The sequence below is a fragment of the Corticium candelabrum genome, chromosome 2 (assembly GCF_963422355.1).
Source record: "Corticium candelabrum chromosome 2, ooCorCand1.1, whole genome shotgun sequence".
Taxonomy (NCBI): Eukaryota; Metazoa; Porifera; class Homoscleromorpha; order Homosclerophorida; family Plakinidae; genus Corticium; species Corticium candelabrum.
In genome coordinates, this window is record NC_085086.1 from 1,680,021 (window position 1) to 1,702,861 (window position 22,841).

Below are 22,841 nucleotides of genomic sequence, written 5' to 3' on the forward strand. Positions count from 1 at the left end.
TGTGACTAGATTTGGATCTGTCACCATTTCTGAATCGGATGACTTGGCTGGGTAATGTATGCTGAAACCATGTATTGGGCATTATTAGCTCATTGCTAGCACAAAAGTTTAGCAGTCATACACCATTTTTGTTGCACTCTCCAATACAGAAATCAGAAACAAGAGAAAACACGGAAATACGAGGAACTAGTTTCGTCAGTGGAACTAGCTTCTTTCACGCCAATCATACAAGGTCACCACAACATTTTTGAAGAGATTAGCTTCGTTAAGTCGTAGGCATCGCTGGTAAACTCAATGTGTGTATTACAAATAAGAACACAAAGAATGACTCAATAGCTAGCAATTGACTGAACCATCCTTGTAGTCACGTTTACCTGTCTAGTCATACAGGTATATATCAATTACTATGCAATATATCACACTACTCCCTTTTATGCTAGGCTTGTCCTTGAGCCTTATATTGCAATCGATCTTGTGGATGTCGAACCCGTCGAGGATATTGAGCAACACTCTTGTTTGGTGGATCTTCTGGGAGAATAAAGTTGCAATTTGAGGTTGACACCATTGCTTGCTTGTTCCATTGGTGCTTCGGGGATCTGCTCGCTGTGGTTGAATTTCTCGATGAATGCGATTTACGTGAACGATTTTTCTCTTTCTACCATTCACAATTTCCAGCGTAGCTGGACTTCTACTGACTGCACAATCCAACATACCTCCTTGCCATCGTGGGTCTAATTTACCTGCAGTTGGGATTGACAGCCAGATGGTGTCACCTGCACAAAAGGAGCGCTCCGTTGCTTGACGATCATAGTTCTCTTTCTGGCGTTCTGCCGAAATGGCGACCTTAGTTTCACGAAGTCTTTAATCTCTTCCAGCTTGTGTTTAAGATGAGCTTGATAGGATTTATTCTCCAACGCTGTTTCTGGTTGCAAACTATTGGTTTTAAATGCTCTTCCAAACATTAGACCAAGTGATGACATACCAGTAGAAGAATGTACTGTTGTCCTGTACGCTAACAATACCAATGGCAAATGACACTTCCAGTCATGCTGTTTTTAAACATATACTCGAAGCATTTGAAGTAACGATCTGTTCAGGCGCTTCAGCATCCCATCCCCTTGTGAGTGATAAGCTGTAGTTCTAGATTTATCTATGCCAAATGCATCCAATGTTTGTCGCAACAACAAACTTCAAAATTTTAGCCTTGATCTGAAAGAATGACCTCAGGAATTCCAAGCATCTAAAATATTTGCACTAGCTCTGATGTAATACTGGAAGCTGTTTGGTCTTTTAATGGAATGGATTCTGGCGACTTGTTAAAGTAGTGTTGTATGACTAAGAGATCAGTTTCCTCTTGACAGGATTGGCACTTCTAAAATGTCAACTAAAACCATTTGCTTTTGTCGTCCAATTGGCATTGAAATCAGTGGAGCCTTCTTTGGTGCAGGGGGTTTAGTTTCTTGACATCTATAGCATTCTCGACAGTACACTTCAACATCTTTGTTTATTCCAACCCAGTAGGCTAACTGTTGCAGTTTGTCCAATGAATTCAATCTTTGTTGATGTCCAGCACTAGCAGCATCATGAGCTTGCCTCATTGCCTGTTGGTGGAGACTATCCGGTAGAATTGAAACTGTAATTGCATCACTCATTGATTTAGGCTTAGAACACCTACAGAGAACACCATCGACAATTTTCAACTGTGGCCACAGTTGAACATATCTCTGTACAACTGAAGAAGTTGCATTATGAGGTGACTCTGAGTGTGACATACGTTTACACAATTGAGAAATAAGTGGATCATTTCTCTGTGCCTGATACAAACTATCTCTTGACAAGCAATGTGATACTTTGTAGCTAGTCAAAGAACATGATTCATCTTTGGAAATTCAACAACAGAGGCGAGATAGGGCATCTGCATTGGCATTCTGCGATCCTGGATTATATTCAATCACGTAGTTATACTCCTGTAAAGCTAAAGCCCAACGATAGAGCATTCCTTTCATTTTATTTTGACAACCATTGTAGAGGAGTATGATCAGTATACAACTTGAATGACCGTCCAGTAAGTAATGTCGAAACTGTTTGGTACCAAATGCTATTGCCAAGCACTCTTTTTGGATCACACTGTAATGTTTTTCCGCTTTGGTCAAACTCCTTGCGTAAGCCACCACTCGATTATCTTGTTCTAGCACCCATCCCAATCCAGATTCACTCGCATCTGTGTGCAACACAAATTGGGCAGCATTTGCGTGAAACTGTGGGTACGCCAAGACAGGAGCAGTACTCAGAGCCTCCTTTAGCTGTTTAAATGCTTCCTGCTATTCTGCTGACCATGTGAAGGGTACTCCTTTGTGTGTGGGCTAATGTAGTGGTCCTGCAATGTCAGCAAAATGATGAATGTATCTTCGGTAATGTGATGCAATTCCTAAAACCGACGTAGCTTCGTTACATCATTCGGAATGGCCCAATTTCTCACAACCTCTGTTTTATCCTCATTTGCAAGCATTCCCTTGGCCGAAAGTACATGTCCAAGATATTTCACTTCATGTTTACCAATGCAACATTTGCATCCTTGTAATGTAAGACCAGCCTTCCGTAAACAACAAAAATCTTCTTGCTAATGCTTTACATGTAACTCAACGTTTGCCAAATAAATGAGAAAGTAACAAAGGGAAGATCATGAAAATGTTTGTCCATCAGTTGCTGAAATGAGCTAGGAGCACCTGTCAGTCCAAATGGCAATTTTGTAAACTGAAAAAACCTTGTTCATGGCAAAACGCAGTTTTGTGTCGATCTGACTCATGGACTGGTATATGCCAATATCCATTTCACAGGTCAAGGCTAGTAGATACTCTGGATCTGGCCAAATAATCTTGTACTTCATCTACAAGTGGCAGAGGATATGCATCTTTAGAAGTTCTTTTGTTAATTTCTCGATAATCAACACACAATCTGAGATTTCACTTGATTTCTTTTTTTACAAATGCTGCTGGTGCCATCCATGAACTAGTGCTTTCTTCTAGGATGCCTTGTACTAACATATCTTTGATTTGAATTTCAACCTCATTGCGATAATGAGCAGATATCCGTCGAGGTGGAACTCGTATCGAGGATCGCAGACGTAGGAATACAGTGACATGCTAGAGAAGTCAGTCCGAGCGCTGTTCTGAAAAGATCTTGGTCGTCCTGTATGATCAGAGATAATGTTTTGTTTGAACAAGTTGGTAGCTCAGAGCGACGGTTATCAACAAAGGATGGTATTGCACACTCATCAACCACATCTGATTCACAATCATCACTATTCACTAATGCAGACACACAATTTTTGTTATTTGGTTGATGATGGAGCAAGAGTGGTACTCCAGGCGTCATTGCCTCTAGGGAAATGCACGCCACTGCTTGAGAGTTGTGACTTCCTACCACTGCCGGCTCTTGCAGAAGCTATTTCCTATAGCAGTCCTTAGCGTAATGAGCTATCTGACCGCAAGAATAGCATCATTGACTCTGCCTACTTAGAGACCGTTCTGGACATTTTCTTGTGTGTGACCAATTTTATTGCAGTTAAAGCATGTAACTTTCGAAGACTTAGCTTGTTTGACGTCTACTGCATTCAGGAGTGAGACCTGTTCGGATAATATTTCAACTTGTTCTTGTAGCTGTTGCAATTCATTCATACCAACCGTCTTATCACAGACAGCTGCATTTTTCGAACATTGCTTCTTTATTGTCATCATTAGTCTTGCTGGATCCATGACGGAATTTAATTCTCGAGTTTTTCCGGCTTATTGGTATTGGCAATCTGGCAACAAATTGGTGCAACAGCAACAACTCTCTAACCGTATCCTCCATGTTTGTCATAGCTTGATTCAACAGTTTCTGTAACTAATATAGATACATTGTAGGTGATTCCTCCCGCTGTAACACGTTTCAGTTAAACCTGTCCAAAGACACAAACTCTACAGGCTTCAGCCTAGTAAGGAGGTGCTACAATAGTACAAACGAGGGATTCAAAGCAAGTTTGATATGCTGATGATGCTGCTGCAGGAGGTCCACTCAAATTATTGAGGCAATGGTGGAACAAACTTACTGACTTTGTCTCCATATTTGGATACTTTCCAAACGGGAATAAATTATGACTAATAGTGAAACCTGCATTCTTGGACACAGCAAAACTCTCTTTGATAACACAAATATCAACATCACAAGAGAAGGCAGAGAATACCTTGGAGCAGCGTTGGGAAATCAAAGATTTCGGAAAGCAGTTTCTCAAACAAAAGATTATAGAATGGCATTCAGAAATTGAAACTTTGGCTAAGATCACGCAATCTCAACCGCAAGGTGCGCAAGCTACTTTGACACATGGTGTGATCGGAAGATGGGTTTATGCCATGAAGACCTATGAATACAACTGAACCTCTGCTTCGTCTAGAAATGCAGATCCAAAACAATTTTATTTCTGTCCTCTCTGGAAGACATCCGGCAAGAGAAGTGGAAAGAAGGCTTTTAGAACTACCACCCCAACACGGAGGTCTTGAAACAGTCGTTCCACTCAACATGAAGTCTGAATATATGCATACCAAAACAGTTTCTACATCACTTGTCAACTTGATCATCTAGCAACATGTAGAATTGGGCAACGTCCTTCAAGGTAGTTCAAGCTGGCTGACAACACTTCCCTTACAACAACACGGATTTTGTTTGCACATATGGGCATTTAGAGACGCCCTATGCTTGAGATGTGGTTGGCAACCAATGAATCTACCTGATCGTTGCCCTTGTGGAGCTCCCTTCACAGTTGATCATTCTCTGTCGTGCCCTACTGGAGGGTATCCAACAATTCGACATAATGAAGTTGGGGATTTGTTCCATTACCTGTTGACTGACGTGTGCTATGATGCTCAACGAGAACCATTACTAAAGCCTCTCAACGGTGAGAAATGTACAATAAAGATTTGTTCAACAGATGATGAGGTTCGGCTGCATGGACATTGCTGTGAACGGATTCAGTGGTGGACGATTCAAACGTACCTATTATGACATGGGGATTTTTAATCCAAATGCAGCCTCTTGCAACAGGAACAAAATTGCATATTGTTACAGACATTGTGAACAAAGGAAAATATGGAAATACGAGAAACGGGTTCTGACAGTGGAACTAGCTTATTTCATGGCAATCATACTGTCTTGCACAGGTGGATGTAGCAAGATCATCACAAGATTCCTGAAGAGAGTAGCTTCCTTACTATCTCACAATAAAACACACCATACAGCCAAATACTCAACTGGTTTCGCTGCTGCCTTAGCTTTGCCCTTCTACAAGCATGCATCACGTCTCAGATGATTTAGGGTGAAGTTCAGAGGCTCAACAAATGACAGCAACATTCTGCTCGCAACAGCAGAAAGTCGCTTTAGTCAACTGCCGTAGTATTATAGACACATATTCTATTAGTAGCAATAACCAAATTTGTTGTTTTATGTATATATATATATATATATATATATATATATATATATATATATATATATATATATATATATATATATGCATACATATAGTACGATTTATTGAAATACACTCGGTTTTCACAGTAGTAGTAGTAGTATACAGTAGTAGTAGTAGTAGTAGTATATTTCAAAAAGCCAAAACACCAAATATTAGCAGCTGACAGATAACACCCACGCAGCAAAACAAACAACTAAAGATGGTTACCACTAAGAGACAGTTACTACTTTACGTTATTATGCCTAAACTATCAAGATAAGCTATAGTCAACATCTACTCATCTAGATGGGCCTCACTTTCAATGAGTCCCAACAAGTCCACTTTGATAGGTCTATAGAAACTGGATCGTGTTCCACGAATGCATAAGATGCTTGATCGTAGAAGAGCAAAAGAAAGCCTGCATCTTATCAACTGCATAACTTTGCTGTAGTGTTCACCCGATTTTGCTGCATGGAGACTTGCAAGGCGCTTATAGAACGTAGTAGCCTCTCGACCTGTGCTTCCTGTCGAACTGAAGACAAGTGGAGTAAAAGATCCGTGTTCAATTTCTCGTATTCGCTCACCATACTGACGTTTCTTCTCATTCTCATGCACTCTAAAAGCAGATTCTAAGTTGGGGTGTTTCAAGCTGGATGGAGCGTTTGGGTAGAATACCCTTACATCGAAGAATGCTCTTTCTCCAGCCCTCCACACGCCACGAGCAGAGATATCCGCTCTAGCCTCCGGCATTACGTTGGCAGTAGAATAACTAAAACTTTCACCTGATAGCGGTTGCAAGGTAGGCTCAGTAACAACATCATGACAGACTTCTCGTAGTAAATCAGCTGTTATGTCTCTGACTTCATTATGTCTTAGGGTCGGGAATCCCCCTTTCTTACATACCATGGAGTGATCGATGTTAAATGATTCACCACATTCACATTGATAAGGAATATCAGATAGTTTCCAACCATACCTTAAGCATAGTGCATCCCTGAAGTCACCCTTAGACAGGTGAAAGCCGTGTTCTTCAATTGGATGTACTGTAGTAGTAGTAGTAGTAGTAGTAGTAGTAATAGTAGTAGTACGCATGCGTGTAGTCTGGCGGTTGGTTCAAATTTCGCTCTTCGAGTTGACGTATTCTTTGGCTTTCGAAACGCTCTATATTGGTCAATTACGTCATGACCAAGTGCTGCTGGTGTAACAGCAGTGGACGGTGCAAGAATTGCCGCTGCGCAAAGCGAGGAGTTGAATGTAAGAACTGCAATCCCAGAAACCACGGCCGGTGCATGAATGGGAAGTCGTCACCTTTATCTCACGATTCAAAGAATGCATCAAAGTCGTCAGTGTCTCGTTCTGGCTCTTGTGATAGTCTGTCCTCAAACAAGATACCTATGGATCAACCTGTCACCACCACTCTGGTATGTGACACACGTGAATCTCTAGAAGTTTCTAGAAGATCTCAGACACCTATGTCTTACTCTGAGGCACTTCAAAAGGATTTGACACAATGTTCATCACAAAAACGTCAGTCTCAGTCTTTTTGTTCGGATAAGCAGATGTCCACAGCTTCTACGCCGCTTCAGCAGACAAATCCGAGTAACGCTTTTCCTACTAGTTATGGAACGGCTCTGGATTACTCAGGTCACTCGCCCAGCAGGAGTGTACTTGTTGCGGAGACAGTGGAATCAATGAGGAATGCATCTCTAAGAGCACGCAGAATTGTCAGCATGAACGACAGGGAGCTAGGTAGCTCAAAGAGCCCGGTTCAAGTAGAGGAAGCTCCTCCAGTCATTCCAGCAGAGACTGGAACTGCATATCAGTCTGTCACACAACAAGAAGTCGTTCTTCATGAAGCTTCTCAAGATCAATCTAGTGATGCCATTGACCTGCCAGCTATCCCTCAGTACAGAGTGTTACTGCCTCCTAATTTCAACTGGGGTGGTGTACCTGGAGCAGATATAAAAGATCAGATAGACCAAGCATATCGTGAAGTCGTTCATTGGAAACGGAATTTATTTCAAGTGCCTTACGGATCCTCTGGTGGACACTTCGTTTCTGAACTTACAAGGCTATTTTATGCATTTGCAAATGAATCTGATCTCGAGTCAGTCGCAATAACTGCTGCTATGCTCATGCCTCATCTGTTGCTCCAAAGACCTCACACTAGATCCAGTGTACAACAGAACTCCTCTTGTTTAAGTCGTCGATTGGAAACCTGGAAAAAGGGTGACATAGGAGGTTTGATTGCAGAAGGCAGAACGATCCAGTCTCATCTTCGATGCCACAGTACTCGGAATTGTCCTCAGGATAGAGAGTGTGATCAATCAAGAAAAGTTGCACTTTTGTTGCAAAAGGGAAATATCAATGCTGCCCAGCGACTCCTATCAGATGAGGACAACTGTGGTTTGCTAGAACTAGACGAATGTATTCTTGGCTCTCACAAGTCAGTTAGAGATGTTCTGAAAGACAAACACCCTGACCCAGCTCCTATGTTTAAGGAAGCTGTCCTGGACTCCAAATCTCAGGCACCTCCTACACATCCCATTCTCTTCGACAAGATTGATGGCTATCTCATTCGTGCCATGTCACTTAAATGCCAGGGTGCTGCAGGTCCATCAGGCTTAGATGCGGCTGCATGGAGGCGTTTGTGCACTGGATTCAAAGTCTTGTCTAGAAATCTCTGTGACTCAATAGCTTCAACAACTCGCAGGATTGCAACGCAGTTTATCGACCCGAGTGGGATTTCGGCTCTGGTTGCTTGCCGGCTAATACCCCTGGACAAGAGACCTGGTGTCAGACCAATTGGAGTTTGTGAAACACTTTGTAGAATAATTAGCAAGGCTGTCCTGAGTGTGGTAAAGTCAGATATTTTGAACGTAGCCGGACCCCTACAACTCTGTGCTGGTCAGAACGTCGGATGCGAGGCTGCCATACACGCTATTCGAGGTATTTATGATGAAGATGAAACAGAGGCCGTGCTATTTGTAGACGCAACCAATGCTTTCAATACTTTGAACCGTCAAGTTGCTCTGGCCAACATATCTGTCAACTGCCCAGCCATCTTTCCAATCTTGGCCAACACGTATCGACAACCTTCTTCATTGTTTGTAGGTGGAGAAACGTTGCTTTCTAGTGAAGGAACAACTCAAGGAGATCCCTTAGCAATGCCAATGTATGCTCTGGCCACAATTCCACTTCTAAAGAGTGTGCAGACGAATGGTACAAAGCAGGTATGGTATGCAGATGATGCAGCTGCTGGAGGCTCGCTAGACTGTCTACATAAATGGTGGAACAGGTTGGTTGACTTAGGTGCTATGTTCGGGTATCTTCCAAATCCCAAAAAGTCATGGTTGCTAGTGAAATCAGGAAATATTGACAAAGCTACACATCTCTTTGAAAATACCAATATCAACATTACTACAGAAGGACAAAAGTACCTTGGAGCTGCTATTGGAAACAAAGATTTCTGCAATAATTTCCTGCAAGAAAAGGTGACCAATTGGAAGTTACAAGTAGAGCGACTCAGTTGCATTGCCCAAACTCAACCACAAGCTGCTCACTCGATATTCACACGGGGTCTGATTGGACGCTGGAAATTTGCACTCAGAACCAATGAAAACTTTGCAGAGTACCTTAATCCTCTGGAGGAGGCGTTACGATCCAAACTGATTCCCGCCATAACCAATAGAAGTACTCCAGGAGACAAGATGAGAAGGCTTTTGGCACTACCACCTCGACTAGGCGGCCTTGGAATTGTAGATCCACGTTCGTTGACTTGTGAGCTGGAATACTCAAAGTTAATTTGTGCGCCACTGGTCAACCGAATTGTGCAACAAGAAACAAACCTGGATAACGTTCCTACCAAGCAGAATTCTATGAAAGCTAGCATTCGCCAGCAAAAACATCTAGCACAAAAGTCTCATTCTGAAATCACTGTCAATGATCTATCTGTGGAATTGAAACGTTCAGTTGAATTGGCCTGTGAGAAGGGTGCCTCCTGCTGGCTGACCGCAATCCCACTAGAGCAACACGGATTCACTTTGCACAAATCTGCGTTTCGGGATGCCCTGTGCCTCAGATACGGTTGGCACCCGTCCAACCTCCCAGACATATGTCCATGTGGATCTAAATTCTCAGTAGATCACTCTCTGTCATGTCCAACAGGAGGATACCCCAGCATCCGCCATAACGAGGTCCGCGATTTATTTACCAACTTGTTGACAGAGGTTTGCCACGATGTACACAAAGAGCCCGTTCTGCAACCTCTCAACGGCGAGGTGTTTCAAAAACGCTGTACTACCTCTGACGAAAATGCCAGACTTGATATTGCTGTCAGTGGATTTTGGGGTGGGCACTTCCAACGAACTTTCTTTGACGTCAGGGTCTTCAACCCTAATGCCTCATCCTACAAATCAGTGCAGATCCCGTCATTATATAAACGGCAGGAACAAGAGAAGAAAAGGCGATACGAGGAACGAATTAATAACGTGGAGCTTTCATCGTTCACGCCAATCATTTTAGCATGCACTGGAGGATGCAGTAAACTGACGTCTATTTTTTTGAAAAGACTAGCCTCACTTTTATCGGAAAAGCACCACACCGAGTACAGCACAACTACCAACTGGCTGAGATGTCGACTGTCATTTGCACTCCTTCGGGCCTGCGTGATGTGTTTGCGAGGATGCAGGTCCAAGCTTCACAGAACCTCAAGGGACTTCAACATTCTGCTGGAAGCAGCAGAAAGTAGATTATAGAAGACTGTTTATCTCAAAGTTGTTACAACCTAGAAACTTGTTGCTATAGAGGAAGCTTTTACATACAGTAGTAGTATGTAGTAGTGTGTTAGCAGATGCCGTTTGATTGTTCAAATACACCAGTTCTCTCAGTAGTAGTAGTAGTAGTAGCAGTAGTAGTAGTAGTAGTAGTAGTAGAAAGTATATCAGACAATGATCCGACAACGGTTAGAGATGTCCTAAAAGAGAAACATCCACAGGCGTCTCCATTACATCAAGAGGCGTTATTGGATTCCGCTGACCAAATCCCAGTCCCCCACTCTATTCTGTTTGATCAATTAGATGGCAGTCTCATTAGATCCATGGCTCTGAAATCATCTGGGGCGGCAGGTCCTTCCGGATTAGATGCGAGTAACTGGAAACGTCTTTGCACCAGTTTCAAAAGTTACTCCAATGAGTTGTGTACTGCCCTTGCAGCTGTTGCCAAACGTTTGTCAACAACGTTTGTGGATCCAAATGCTATCACAGCTTTAGTAGCTTGCCGATTGATACCACTTGACAAAAATCCTGGCATTCGTCCAATTGGAATATGTGAAGTGATACGGCGAATACTGGGAAAAGCTATCCTCAAAATCGTTCGATCTAATGTACTAGCTGTCACTGGAGCTTTGCAGCTTTGCGCGGGGCAGAGTTCAGGCTGTGAAGCAGCTGTACATGCAATGCAATCCATCTACCACGACTCTGACACAGAGGCAATCTTGCTTGTGGACGCAACAAATGCTTTCAATTGTCTTAACAGACAGGTTGCCTTGAAGAACATTTCAATCAACTGTCCTTCTATTTTTCCCATCCTTGTCAACACTTACAGGAAACCTTCTTGTCTCTTTGTTGGCGGGGAAATGCTCTGGTCTCAAGAAGGTACCACGCAAGGAGACCCCTTGGCGATGGTAATGTACGCCCTTGCTACCGTGCCTTTAATTACTAAACTAAAACTTTCAGAAAATCGACAGGTATGGTATGCTGATGATGCCGCTGCTGGAGGAAAATTAGAAAAAGTGAGAGATTGGTGGCACTTGCTGTGTGACAAAGGCCCCAAATACGGTTACTTCCCAAATGGAAAGAAATCTTGGCTGATCGTGAAACCTGATGCAATTGACAAAGCAAGGCAGCTCTTTAACAACACTTCCGTGAACATCACTTCAGAAGGTCACAAATACCTAGGTTCCGCTATTGGTACAGAAACTTTCCGCAAAACTTTCCTACAGCAAAAGATTATTGAATGGACAAACGAAATCGCTGATTTGGCTCGCATAGCTCGCTCACAACCCCACGCCGCATATGCTGCATTTACCCACGGCATTGTGGGTCGCTGGACGTATGCACTGAGAACCAACCGTGATGATGGCACACTTTTGTGTTCACTAGAATCTGCCATTCAAGAAAACCTTATTCCTGCTCTTCTCAATCGAGCACAACTCAATCCAACTGAAAGACAACTTATCGCTTTGCCAGCTCGATTCGGTGGTCTAGGTATTATCAATCCTGAGAATTTAGCATATGAATATTCCCATTCACAAACCATCACGGCGCCTTTAGTCAAGAAGATTCTTCAACAAGACTTTGCTCTTGAAGATACCTCTCATCTCCAAGAAAAACTCAAATTAACCACGCGACAACACAAACAACAGCAACTGATGTCATCTGCTGCCACTGTTGAAAATCAACTTCCTCAGCACTTAAAGCGAGCGATTTTACTCTCAAAAGAAAAGGGAGCTTCCTCTTGGTTGACAGTCATCCCGGTTGAAGAGCATGGCTACTACTTGCACAAATCGGCATTTCGTGACTCCATTTGCCTACGCTATGGCTGGAAACCTGCATACCTTCCTGACAAGTGCCCTTGTGGCGGCAGCTTCAACGTGGATCATGCATTAACTTGCCCCACAGGCGGGTTTCCGTCATTGAGACATAACGAAATACGTGACATTGTTGGAGGTCTTCTTGGAAAAGTTTGTAATGACGTTAAACTTGAACCGGTTTTGCAATCCCTGAATGGTGAAAGCTTTGTTGGACGAAGTACCACAACAGACAATGAAGCTCGACTAGACATACGAGCAAATGGCTTTTGGGGCAAAACTTTTCAAACTACCTTTTTTGATGTACGTATTTTCAATGCAAATGCTCCATCCTACAGGGACATTGCTATTAATTCTTGTTATAAACGCCAAGAACAAGAAAAGAAGAGAAAGTACGAGCACAGGATACAACAAGTGGAACTTTCGTCTTTTACACCTATTGTCTATTCTTGCACTGGCGGTTGCAGTTCTCTTACCAATACTTTTGTCAAGAGACTTGCTTCCTTGCTGGCAAATAAAACAGGCACCACATACAATCTTACCATCAACTGGTTACGTTGCCGAATTGGGTTCGCTCTACTACGATCTTCAATCATGTGCCTACGAGGTTCTCGATCCAAGCCACCTTGTCATGAACTTGGTCAAGACTTGAACATTAGCTTGGCTACTGCTGAAAGCGGCATGGTCAGTTAAAAGTTCTTCCAGAGTAGTACTTTCTGTTTTAAATTAGTATAGTAACTGCTACATTAGTTAGATAATTGACATATGTACGTTGTACAATTTGTTCAAATACAACACGGTTCCAAGTAGTAGTAGTAGTAGTAGTAGTCCAAGCTTCACAGAACCTCAAGGGACTTCAACATTCTGCTGGAAGCAGCAGAAAGTAGATTATAGTAGCAGTAGTAGTAGTAGTAGCAGTAGTAGTAGTAGTTTATCACTCAGCAAAAGCATCCACCGGTCATGCCCATACTACAAAAGCCACTACAACGGCACTCAACACAACACTATATCAATCCATTCAATTAAACAAACCCACTTAAGTCAACGTCACAATCTACTTAGTGAGGCAAGCCTCACTGTTGATTAAATCCATGTCATGACATTTTAGAGACCTGTGCTTGGCCGATCTACTTCCGCGAATGCACAAAACAGAAGATCTTATTAGAGAAAAGCTGATTCGACATCTCAGAAGTTTCATCACTGAACTATATTTCTTTTCAGTTTTGTTGGCAATTAAACTGGCAAGATGTTTGTAGAAGGTGGAAGTTTCAGAGCCCATGCCACCGGTAGAGGAAAAACCAACGGAGTGAAGCTGGCATGTTCCACTTCCAGTAGTCGCTGCTCATATTCACGTTTTTTTCCACATTCATGGATGCTGAATGCTGATCTCAAAGAGCCTTGACTATTGGAGCGTCCGTTTGGGTAAAATACCCTTACATCAGAAAATGCACGGTCTCCTTTTGTCCAGACTCCTCTCGCTGAAAGATCGAGTCTAGCCTCGTCAGACATGTTCGCTGTTTTTTTCTGAAACTTTTCTCCAGTCAGAGGTTGTAACATCGGTTCTATCGCTACATCATGACACACTTCAGTCAAAAGATCGGCAGTTATATCCCTAATTTCATTGTGCCTTAGCGTCGGAAAGCCACCTTTAGGACATACCATTGCATGGTCAACGTTGAAAGCAGATACACAGACACATTTTGAAGGTAGATTTGGTAACATCCAACCATAGCGCATGCATAAAGCATCACCAAAATCTCCTTTGCTCAAATGAAAACCATGTTCTTCAACCAGTAAAATGGATAGCCAATTTGATGCACCCTTTTCAGAGGCAAGTTCAATGCATCGTTTCATAGATGCTGGGCAATTAGCTTCTATTTCTACTAAAGCTTGTTTCTGAGAAGCCGGTTTTTCAAATTTTGTGGCAGATTTTTCTTTCTGAACAGCTTTGACAGCCACATTGTAGCACTGTTCTTGTTGTATTATGAGAGCTGCTAATGGTGCTGTGATACGACAGGAAGACTTGAACTCAACATCGGACGTGTGAGTTGGATTAGTCAAGTTTATACCTCCAAGTCGACACGGTAGAGCCAATAAATCTCTCACGTCTTAGCTACAATGTTACTGGCGGGTTATGACAGGAATGAAATAATCACGAATGGCTTCCTCAAGCGGCTGCATCATGGAAGAGATGTTTTCGACAGTTCTTGATATGTATGACCATAGTAGTAGTAGTAGTAGTAGTAGTAGTAGTAGTAGTAGTCCCGGATGTAGACCTGTCATGGCGGCGCGCATCATTCGGTAACATTTTGCCAGTTCATTTCAGTTTACGTTCGTTCCTAGGTTTGAGGATTACTTCGTTAGTTTGTTTTTGGTTTCACCACGATCCACAACGATTCTATAGTGTGGGGGACAGAAAATCTCTTTCAACGGTCAACCGAGATTTGAATTTCAAAAGTCTCCTGTTCTGTTCAGCCTCGTCACTGTCTACTCCTTAACATATTGGTCTGAGATTTAAATTGTGACTTCTACTTCTAAGTGTTCAACTGTCCAGCGATCTCTCGGTGATGTCTAAATGCTGCTTATGCAACAGCAGCGGCCGCTGTATGAACTGTCGCTGTGCCAAGTTGGGCCAATTCTGTAGAAATTGCAATCCACTCAACCACAACCGCTGCCAAAACTGGGAAGCAAGAGGGAAATATCAACTACAACGTCCTAAAACTGCTGGTACCACTTCTAGCAAGATATCCCCGACGAAGCCGTGCATGTCAAGTGATGATCATCAGGCGCCTACAATCATGGACTCGCCAGTGAATCAGCATTCAGGTCATGATAAGCCACTGTCTTACGCTTCGGTTGTTGCTCGGTCTAGTTCTCCAGGAGGTAAAGCACTCTCTTCATCCAGTCTAGAATCTAGTGTCCTTACTGCTGCAACAAGAATGCTTTATTCCGATGCCGTCCAGCTGCACCCACCTTGTTCTTCGTTGTCGCAAAGGCAACTGCCTTGTTCTAAGTTATCGCAAAAGCAGACACTTGAACAGTCCAGGGTCCATCCTAAATTGCAACAGCAGACAAGTTCACCAGTCGCTCACATTGTCGATATGATATCTAACACCCAGGAAGATGAAGACATTCATGACTTAAATCAAACAGCTTCTCCTTCCCTAGAGTTACATGAACGCCTTCCTTACAGAGTGATGGCATCACCAAATTTCAGTTGGGGTTCACTGAATGGTGTTGAAGTGATGAGTCAAATAGAACAGGCTTACCAAGAAGTTGTTCATTGGAGAAGGAATTTATTTCAAGTACCATACGGTTCTGCTGGTAAAATGTTCGCCTCCGAACTTGCCAGATTGTTTCATGCGTATGCAAGTGCATCTGCTCTTGAGTGTGTCTCATTGACTGCTGCTATGGTGATGCCCCATCTTCTACTACAGAAGCCACACAAGCGGTCCAGAGGTCCTGATCATGTCTCTTGTCTGACCCGTCGCTTAGAAGCCTGGAAGGCGGGTGATATCAAGGCTCTGTTGTATGAAGCCAAGACGATCCAACAACATCTAACTTATAGTAGGTCTTCTAACAAGGCAACCAAAATCGACGATCTTCCTCACGTTTTCGCTGGTCATTTGAAGAAAGGAAATGTGAATGCTGCTATGCGTTTACTGTCTGATGAAGGTGCTAATGGTCTTTTACACCTGGATGACTACCTGACAAATTCAAGTCAAAAAACCGTGAGAGATGTACTCAAAGAAAAACATCCAAATGCTTCTTCCCTCGATCCTGACTATGTTGTGAATTCTAAAGAGAACGCTTCTCCAGTCCATCCTGTCTTGTTTGATTCTCTTGATGGACAACTGATCAGGAATACAGCAATGCGATGTTCTGGTGCAGCTGGTCCTTCTGGCCTTGACTCGACTCAATGGAAACGCCTGTGTACGGGATTTCACACTTCCTCCAAAGATCTCTGTAATGCTCTAGCTGCTGTTGCTCGTCGAATTTCAACAGAGATAGTAGATCCTGACGGTATCTCAGCTCTAGTGGCTTGTCGTCTTGTACCTCTGAACAAAAATCCTGGGGTGAGACCAATTGGTGTGTGTGAGACAGTTAGAAGAATTATTGGAAAGGCGGTTCTTTCTGTGGTCAAGTCTGACGTGCTCTCGGCAACCGGAACCTTGCAGCTTTGTGCAGGACAGATTGCTGGGTGTGAGGCTGCAATACATGCCATGCAGTCATTGTTTGAAGATGACAATACGGAAGCCATACTACTTGTAGATGCAACAAATGCCTTTAATAGCTTGAACCGTCAGTTGGCTCTAAAGAACATCTCAAGCACTTGTCCAGCAATTCATACCGTATTGCTCAACACATATCAACAGCCTTCACCCCTATTCGTTGGTGGGGAAGTCTTGTTGTCGCGTGAGGGAACCACACAGGGAGATCCTCTCGCGATGGCAATGTACGCCTTGGCCACAGTACCTCTGCTGAAAAAAGTACAAACAGAAGGCAGCACCCAAGTCTGATATGCCGATGATGCTGCAGCCGGAGGAAAGATACAAGCAGTCAAACAATGGTGGGAGAAACTCTCCATACATGGAGAAAAATTTGGATACTTTCCAAATGCCAAGAAATCCTGGTTGATCGTCAAACCGAATTGCCTTGAAGAAGCCAAACGTGTGTTCTCAAAAACGGCTGTGAACATCACCTCTGAAGGTCGAAAGTACTTAGGAGCTGCACTGGGAACTGAAAACTTCTGTAACGGCTATCTCAGTGATGCAATCTTAGACTGGACACGTCAGATTGACAAATTGGCTTCCATTGCCCAAAGTCAGCCACAAGCAGCTCATTCCGCATTAAGTCACGGTCTTCTGGGCAGGTGGATTTTTACTGCGAGAACAAATCAGAATTTCAAAACTTTTGCTGGGCTTTTAGAATCATCAATACAATCTCAACCGATTCCTGCTATAACTGGTCGTTCGGCCCCTGGAGAACTGGAAAGAAAACTCTTCTCCTTACCAGCCAGACTTGGTGGTCTGGGAATCACAGATCCAACTTCATTGTCTTCTGAATACTTAAACTCTCGAAAGATGACTGCACCGCTTGTTGACTTCATTTTGAATCAGGAGATCACTCTAGGAGATGCCCCAGATCAACAGGATTCTCTCAAAAAGCAAATTCGCAAGCACAAAGGGCTAGAAATCAAAACTCTTGCTGATAATGTTCGAGATAACCTCTCACACCAACATAAAAGAATGTTCGAGTTAGCAAATGAAAAGGGGGCATCAAACTGGCTCACAGTGCTGCCATTGGAGGATCACGGCTTCTCATTACATAAGTCTGCATTCAGAGATGCTCTATGCCTCAGATATGGATGGGTCCCCCCTCATATGAGTGAATCTTGCCCTTGCGGTGGAAAAATGTCAGTGGAGCATGCTATGTCCTGCCCCACGGGAGGCTTTCCAACTATACGCCATAATGAAATCCGAGATATGTTTTCTCATCTGTTGTCTGATGTCTGTCATGATGTGGAAACGGAGCCCACGTTGCAATCACTAAGTGGAGAGACGTTCTCTTTACGTTCAAGCAGTCGAGATGATGATGCAAGATTAGACATTTCGGCAAGAGGTTTTTGGGGAGGAAGATTTGAGAAGACATATTTTGATGTCCGGGTGTTTAACCCCAATGCCACCTCGTACACATGTTTTGAAGTTGCATCATGCTATAGAAGACAGGAACAAGAGAAGAAAAGGAAATATGAAGAAAGACTGAGAAAAGTAGAAAATGCTTCCTTTACACCTATTATCCTTTCTTGCACTGGTGGCATGAGCAAGCTTACAACGACATTTACCAAAAAGCTGGCCTCAATGATATCTGAGAAAAAGGACACTCCATACGGTAGCGTGATCAACTGGCTAAGATGTCGACTCGGGTTCGCACTCCTAAGAGCTTCCATAATGTGCATCAGGGGCAGCAGGTGCAAACGCTACGTCAGGCCGGAAAACAATATTCTCCTGGCTACGTCTGAGGGGCACCTGGCCTCCTCAGCTTAGTGACTTTACTGTACATGACATAGTAGTAGTAAAAGTTGTACTATTGTATATGACAGTAATTGTTTAGTAGTAGTAATAGTTTATTGCCATTCGCTGTAGGTTGCCGTTTGTGTATACGTAGTCTGCTATTGTTTCAAATACACCATATCTTCTCAGTAGTAGTAGTAGTAGTAGTAGTAATAACATACAACACTATAAGTGACAGATATACACACGCAGCAAAACAAACAATTAAAAGTCAGTTACTTCTTTACGTCATTACACTGTATGCTTAACTATTATCACAAGCTATAGTCTCATTCTTAGTAGTAGTAGTAGTAGTATACAGTAGTAGTATTTTGAAAAAAGTAGTAGAGACTTTATTATTATTATTAGTAGTAGTAGTAGTAGTGTGTTAGCAGATGCCGTTTGATTGTTCAAATACACCAGTTCTCTCAAGTAGTAGTAGTAGTAGTAGTAGTAGTAGTAGTAGTAGTAGTGGTGGTGGTAGTGGTAGTTGTAGTGGTGGTGGTAGTGGTAGTGGTAGTGGTAGTGGTAGTTTATATGTCTTCTCATTCCTCTAGACAAACAGCCGGATGTGAGACTGATTGGTGTGTGTGAAATAGTAATAAGAATTATTGGCAAGGCCATACTTTCAATAGTTCGAAAGGATGTTTTGAAGCAACAGCTTGTATGCAACTATGTGCTGGCCAAACTTTAGGTTGTGAAGCTACCTTTCATTCTCTACGCTCTCTTTACGAAGATTCTGAAATGGAAGCAATTACTTATAGATGCTACGAATGCATTTAACAGCTTGAATAGACAAATAGCCTTGAGGAACATATCGAGACTTTGCCCACCCATTCATCCTATTCTTATCAAAACCTAAAGAAACCCGTTTTATCTGATTGTTGATGGTGTACCCGCTTATTGTCACAGAAAGGGACGACACAAGCAGACCCTCTGGCAATGGCCATGTATACACTAGCTACAGTTCCTCTTATCACAAAAATTACCACAAATGGATACAAGCAAATTTGGTATGCAGATGATGCAGCAAGTGGAGGAAGACTTTCTTCAATCAGAAAGTGGCGGCAACAGATCATTGATATTGCCCCCAAATATGGCTATTATCCGAATCAGTCAAAGTCATGGTTGATAGTCACGCCTCAGCACTTGAATCGAGCACAACATCTACAATGACACGGAAATTCAAATAACGACAGATGGCCACCATTACTTAGGCGCATGCAGCGGTATGAGAAATAACATTTTGCGGCAACTTCCTCAAGAGCAAAGTACAATCATAGTAACAAGAAGTAGAACGGTTGTCACTGATAGCTGAAATACATCCACAAGCTGCATATACAACCTTTACTCATGTGGTTATTGTACGATGGACATACATATCCACATGCAATGACCATTTGTCTCAATTTATCAATCTTTTGAAAAACACAATTGACTCTGAATTCATCCGCGCCATTACTAAGCGCCCTCCAACAGGTAATCTAATGAGAAGTCTTTTTGCTCTTCCTACACAGTTGGGTGGTTTCCTATCAATCCAGCATTACTTGACAAAGAATACAAGAACTTACTGAGAGCTACACAACCTCTGATCAATCGCGTAGTACAGCAAAGTCATGAGTTGGTAGATGCCTGTGAACAGCTACAGTCAATCAAGTATTTAGTTAAACGTATCAAAGCGCATGAAACAAAGCTGGATGCAGAAACACTAACTTTGAAACTTTCAAATGATTTGAAACGTACAGTGGATTTTTGAAATAAATAAACGTACAGATAGAAACTCATGGTTTTTTTTGCACTCAGCAAATCTGAGTTTGGAGATGCTTTATGCTTACAATATGGCTGGCGACCACCTTATCTACCTGACAGTTGTACTTGGAGTAACCACGCAATGTCATGTGCAAAGGGAGGCTTCTCTACAATCAGACTTAACGAGCTGCGAGACGTTTTAGCTGTCATGATGTCGGATGTCTGCTGTGATGTTCATACTGAACCCACTCTTCAGCCTCTAAATGGAGAGCTACTGCCAAAGCAAACAACCACTAGCAATGACGAATCACGCCTGGACATTTCTGCTTGTGGTTTCTATGAAAGTCGTTTCCAAAAAACCTACTTTGACGTGCGCGTTTTCAATCCTACTCCAGAGTCAATACTATGACATCTAGTATCACATCATGTTATTGAAAACAAGAACAGGAGAAAAGAGGAAATATGAAAACCGATTGCAGCGATTGGAAATGGCTTCCTTAACACCTCTTATCTTTGCATGTACCGGTGGAGCAAGCAAATTGACAACTACCTGCTTAAAGAAGTTATCATTTCTCCTTTCAGAAAAAGGACATTTCATTCAGTGTAGCAATTGTCTGGATAAGGTGCAGAGTAGTGATTGCAAGGCTGTAGGTCTGGCAGAAAAGCTTTGTAATCAACCATTAGCTTACTTTCTGTGTGCGCAGGGAATTGGCTTTACAAATAGTCTAGATGTATGTTTTGATTACACTTTTAATCAATGAATTACTGTTTTCCTGTTAGTGGTTGCAGTATTATTGTTATTTATGTATAATATGTTCTACAGTATTTAGTTTGTTGCAATGTATCATAGTATGATCTATTCGAATACACAATTTCATTCAGTAGTTGCAGTAGTGAATACCCAGTTCTTCCCAAGCACATTGCCATGCCATGACGAACTCTTCAGATCAGACTGAGCCTGTCTATGACATACTCTTTCGAGCCATAGATTGTTCACTTATTTGTAGGATGGCACTTTGTTCTTCTGGATCAGCTGGTCCAAGAGGAATGGACGCTGCTATATTGTAGCGTTTTGCAACAGTTTCAGGGGCTCTTCCAATCTTTTGTTTGATGCTTTTGCTTCATTTGCAAGGTATTTGTCGTCTCAATGTGTAGATCCAAAGGGAGTTGCTGCCTTCTTTGCTTGTCATTTAATATCACTGAACAAGAATCCAGGCGTCCGACCCATTGGTGTCTGTAAAATCATTTGCACAGTTATTGGAAAGGCCATGTTATCAGTAGTAGGAGGTGATATTCAGTCAGTAACAAGAGCAATACAACTTTGTGCTGGACAACAAGGAGGTCGTGAAGCAGCCGTGCACGCATTGCAGAAAATCTACGACGATGACTATGTCGATAGCATACTTTAGTTGACGCTACAAACGCTTTCAACAGCCTAAACAGCAGCCTTACGTAACATATCTAGTTCCTGCCCTGCAATTGACACCCTACTTGTCAATTACTACTACCAACCATCTTTGCTCTTTGTTGGAGGTGAAACAATTTTATCTCAAGGATGAACTACTCAGGGAGATCGCTTAGCAATGGCCATGTATGCTCTGGCCACTGTGCCACTCATAAAAAATACAAACAGATGGCAGTTGACAAGTCTGATATTCTGATGCTGCTGCAGTTGAATGAAATAAAGACTCTACTTTCGAATGGTGGAAGCAATTACACAAATTGTGTCGGAAATTTGGTGTTTTTCCTAATGGCAAGAAGTTCTTGTTTCTTGTTAAACTTTATTTTGAAGACAAGGCTTGTGATATTTTTGGAACACAAACATCAACATCACAACCTCTGGTCAATGTTACCTCTGAGAATTACTGGGATCCGCCAAAGCTTCCAGCAAACAAAAGTCAATTATTGGATTGACCACATTGAAAAGCTTGCGTTAATCGTCAAGTCTCAGCCACATGTTGCCTACTCTGCATGGACTTCAAGGAAAATGACTTATGCTCTCAGGTCAAGCCAATTCACCTCTGAGACATTATAGCCATTGGAAGCAAGCATCAGAAACACACTCATTTCAGCTCTCACCGTTTGCAGCAGTTCAAGAGATGTTATCAGACACCTGATGGCCTATCCTGCTTGGCTTGGCGGTCTTGGAACACCAAACCCTACATTAATGGTGACAGAGTTTTCATATTTTAAAGATATAACTGAATTGGTTAAATTGGAATTCAATGATATCCAAATATCTTTGGATAAAAATTGTATTCCTAATAACAACAGCCATGTAGCAACAGCAGTAGACAAAGAGACCAAACATCAAACAAGACAACATTTATTTCCTTCATCGTAATCCTGTCACTGGTGTGCGACAACACCAAGTAGGTGTTTTGATACTGTTAGGTTGAGTTAATTATCAAGTAAGGATTGAATTTGATTGTATGCAAACCATTTATATTGAATGTTAGGATAAAAATTCAAAGAATTAAATGCAATAGGAATTGAAAGATATTTACACCGCTTGTTGAGCACTTTCTTCGGCAGCAGTTCGACCTATTTGATGTCAGTCACCAACAAAATTCGATAAAGACAAACAATCAAAGATTGAAAACAACATGCAAACAAAGCAAAAGCTGATATACTGCTGAATGGTTTACCTTCAAATCTGAAATGATCCGATGAACTTGCTCAAGAAAACGTGCATCCAGTTTGTTGACTGTACTTCCTTTAGTCGAACACGGGTTCTTCCTCAATTAATCTGCTTTCCAAGATGCAATTCATCTCAGGAATGGATGGCGTCTTCAATGTCTGAGTGAGCTTTGTCCTTTTGCTGCTTCCTTTACTGTTGATATTGCTGTGAATTGCCATAAAGGTGGATTTATATCAATACGACACAATGAAGTTTAATACTTCTTTGGACAATTATTGGATGAAATCAGGTATGATGTCTTGACTGAGCTCACTGTACAGCCTT

General features: G+C 42.3%; 4 protein-coding genes across 4 annotated transcripts; 3 read left to right on the plus strand and 1 right to left on the minus strand.

Annotated features, from left to right (window-relative positions):
* Positions 1-5,621: 5,621 nt before the first annotated feature.
* LOC134198598 (uncharacterized) lies at positions 5,622-6,466 on the minus strand. Its single transcript, XM_062668014.1, has one exon. The coding sequence runs from the start codon at positions 6,389-6,391 to the stop codon at positions 5,780-5,782; it is 612 nt and encodes a 203-aa protein (XP_062523998.1). The 5' UTR covers positions 6,392-6,466; the 3' UTR covers positions 5,622-5,779.
* Positions 6,467-10,583: 4,117 nt separating this feature from the next.
* Positions 10,584-12,897, plus strand: LOC134198331 (uncharacterized). The gene has a single exon (XM_062667703.1). The coding sequence runs from the start codon at positions 10,584-10,586 to the stop codon at positions 12,765-12,767; it is 2,184 nt and encodes a 727-aa protein (XP_062523687.1). The 3' UTR covers positions 12,768-12,897.
* Positions 12,898-14,343: 1,446 nt separating this feature from the next.
* On the plus strand, positions 14,344-16,594 carry LOC134198334 (uncharacterized). Its single transcript, XM_062667705.1, has one exon. The coding sequence runs from the start codon at positions 14,642-14,644 to the stop codon at positions 16,592-16,594; it is 1,953 nt and encodes a 650-aa protein (XP_062523689.1). The 5' UTR covers positions 14,344-14,641.
* A 24-nt stretch (positions 16,595-16,618) lies between these two features.
* Positions 16,619-18,293, plus strand: LOC134198447 (uncharacterized). Its single transcript, XM_062667853.1, has one exon. It carries the CDS (start codon positions 17,159-17,161, stop codon positions 18,119-18,121), a length of 963 nt encoding a protein of 320 aa, XP_062523837.1. The 5' UTR covers positions 16,619-17,158; the 3' UTR covers positions 18,122-18,293.
* Positions 18,294-22,841: the final 4,548 nt, after the last annotated feature.

Bases quoted from the DNA above. Each gene is read 5' to 3' on its own strand.
- LOC134198598 (XM_062668014.1), bottom strand. From the start codon at position 6,391: ATGGTATGTAAGAAAGGGGGATTCCCGACCCTAAGACATAATGAAGTC.
- LOC134198331 (XM_062667703.1), top strand. From the start codon at position 10,584: ATGGCTCTGAAATCATCTGGGGCGGCAGGTCCTTCCGGATTAGATGCG.
- LOC134198334 (XM_062667705.1), top strand. From the start codon at position 14,642: ATGTCTAAATGCTGCTTATGCAACAGCAGCGGCCGCTGTATGAACTGT.
- LOC134198447 (XM_062667853.1), top strand. From the start codon at position 17,159: ATGACTGCACCGCTTGTTGACTTCATTTTGAATCAGGAGATCACTCTA.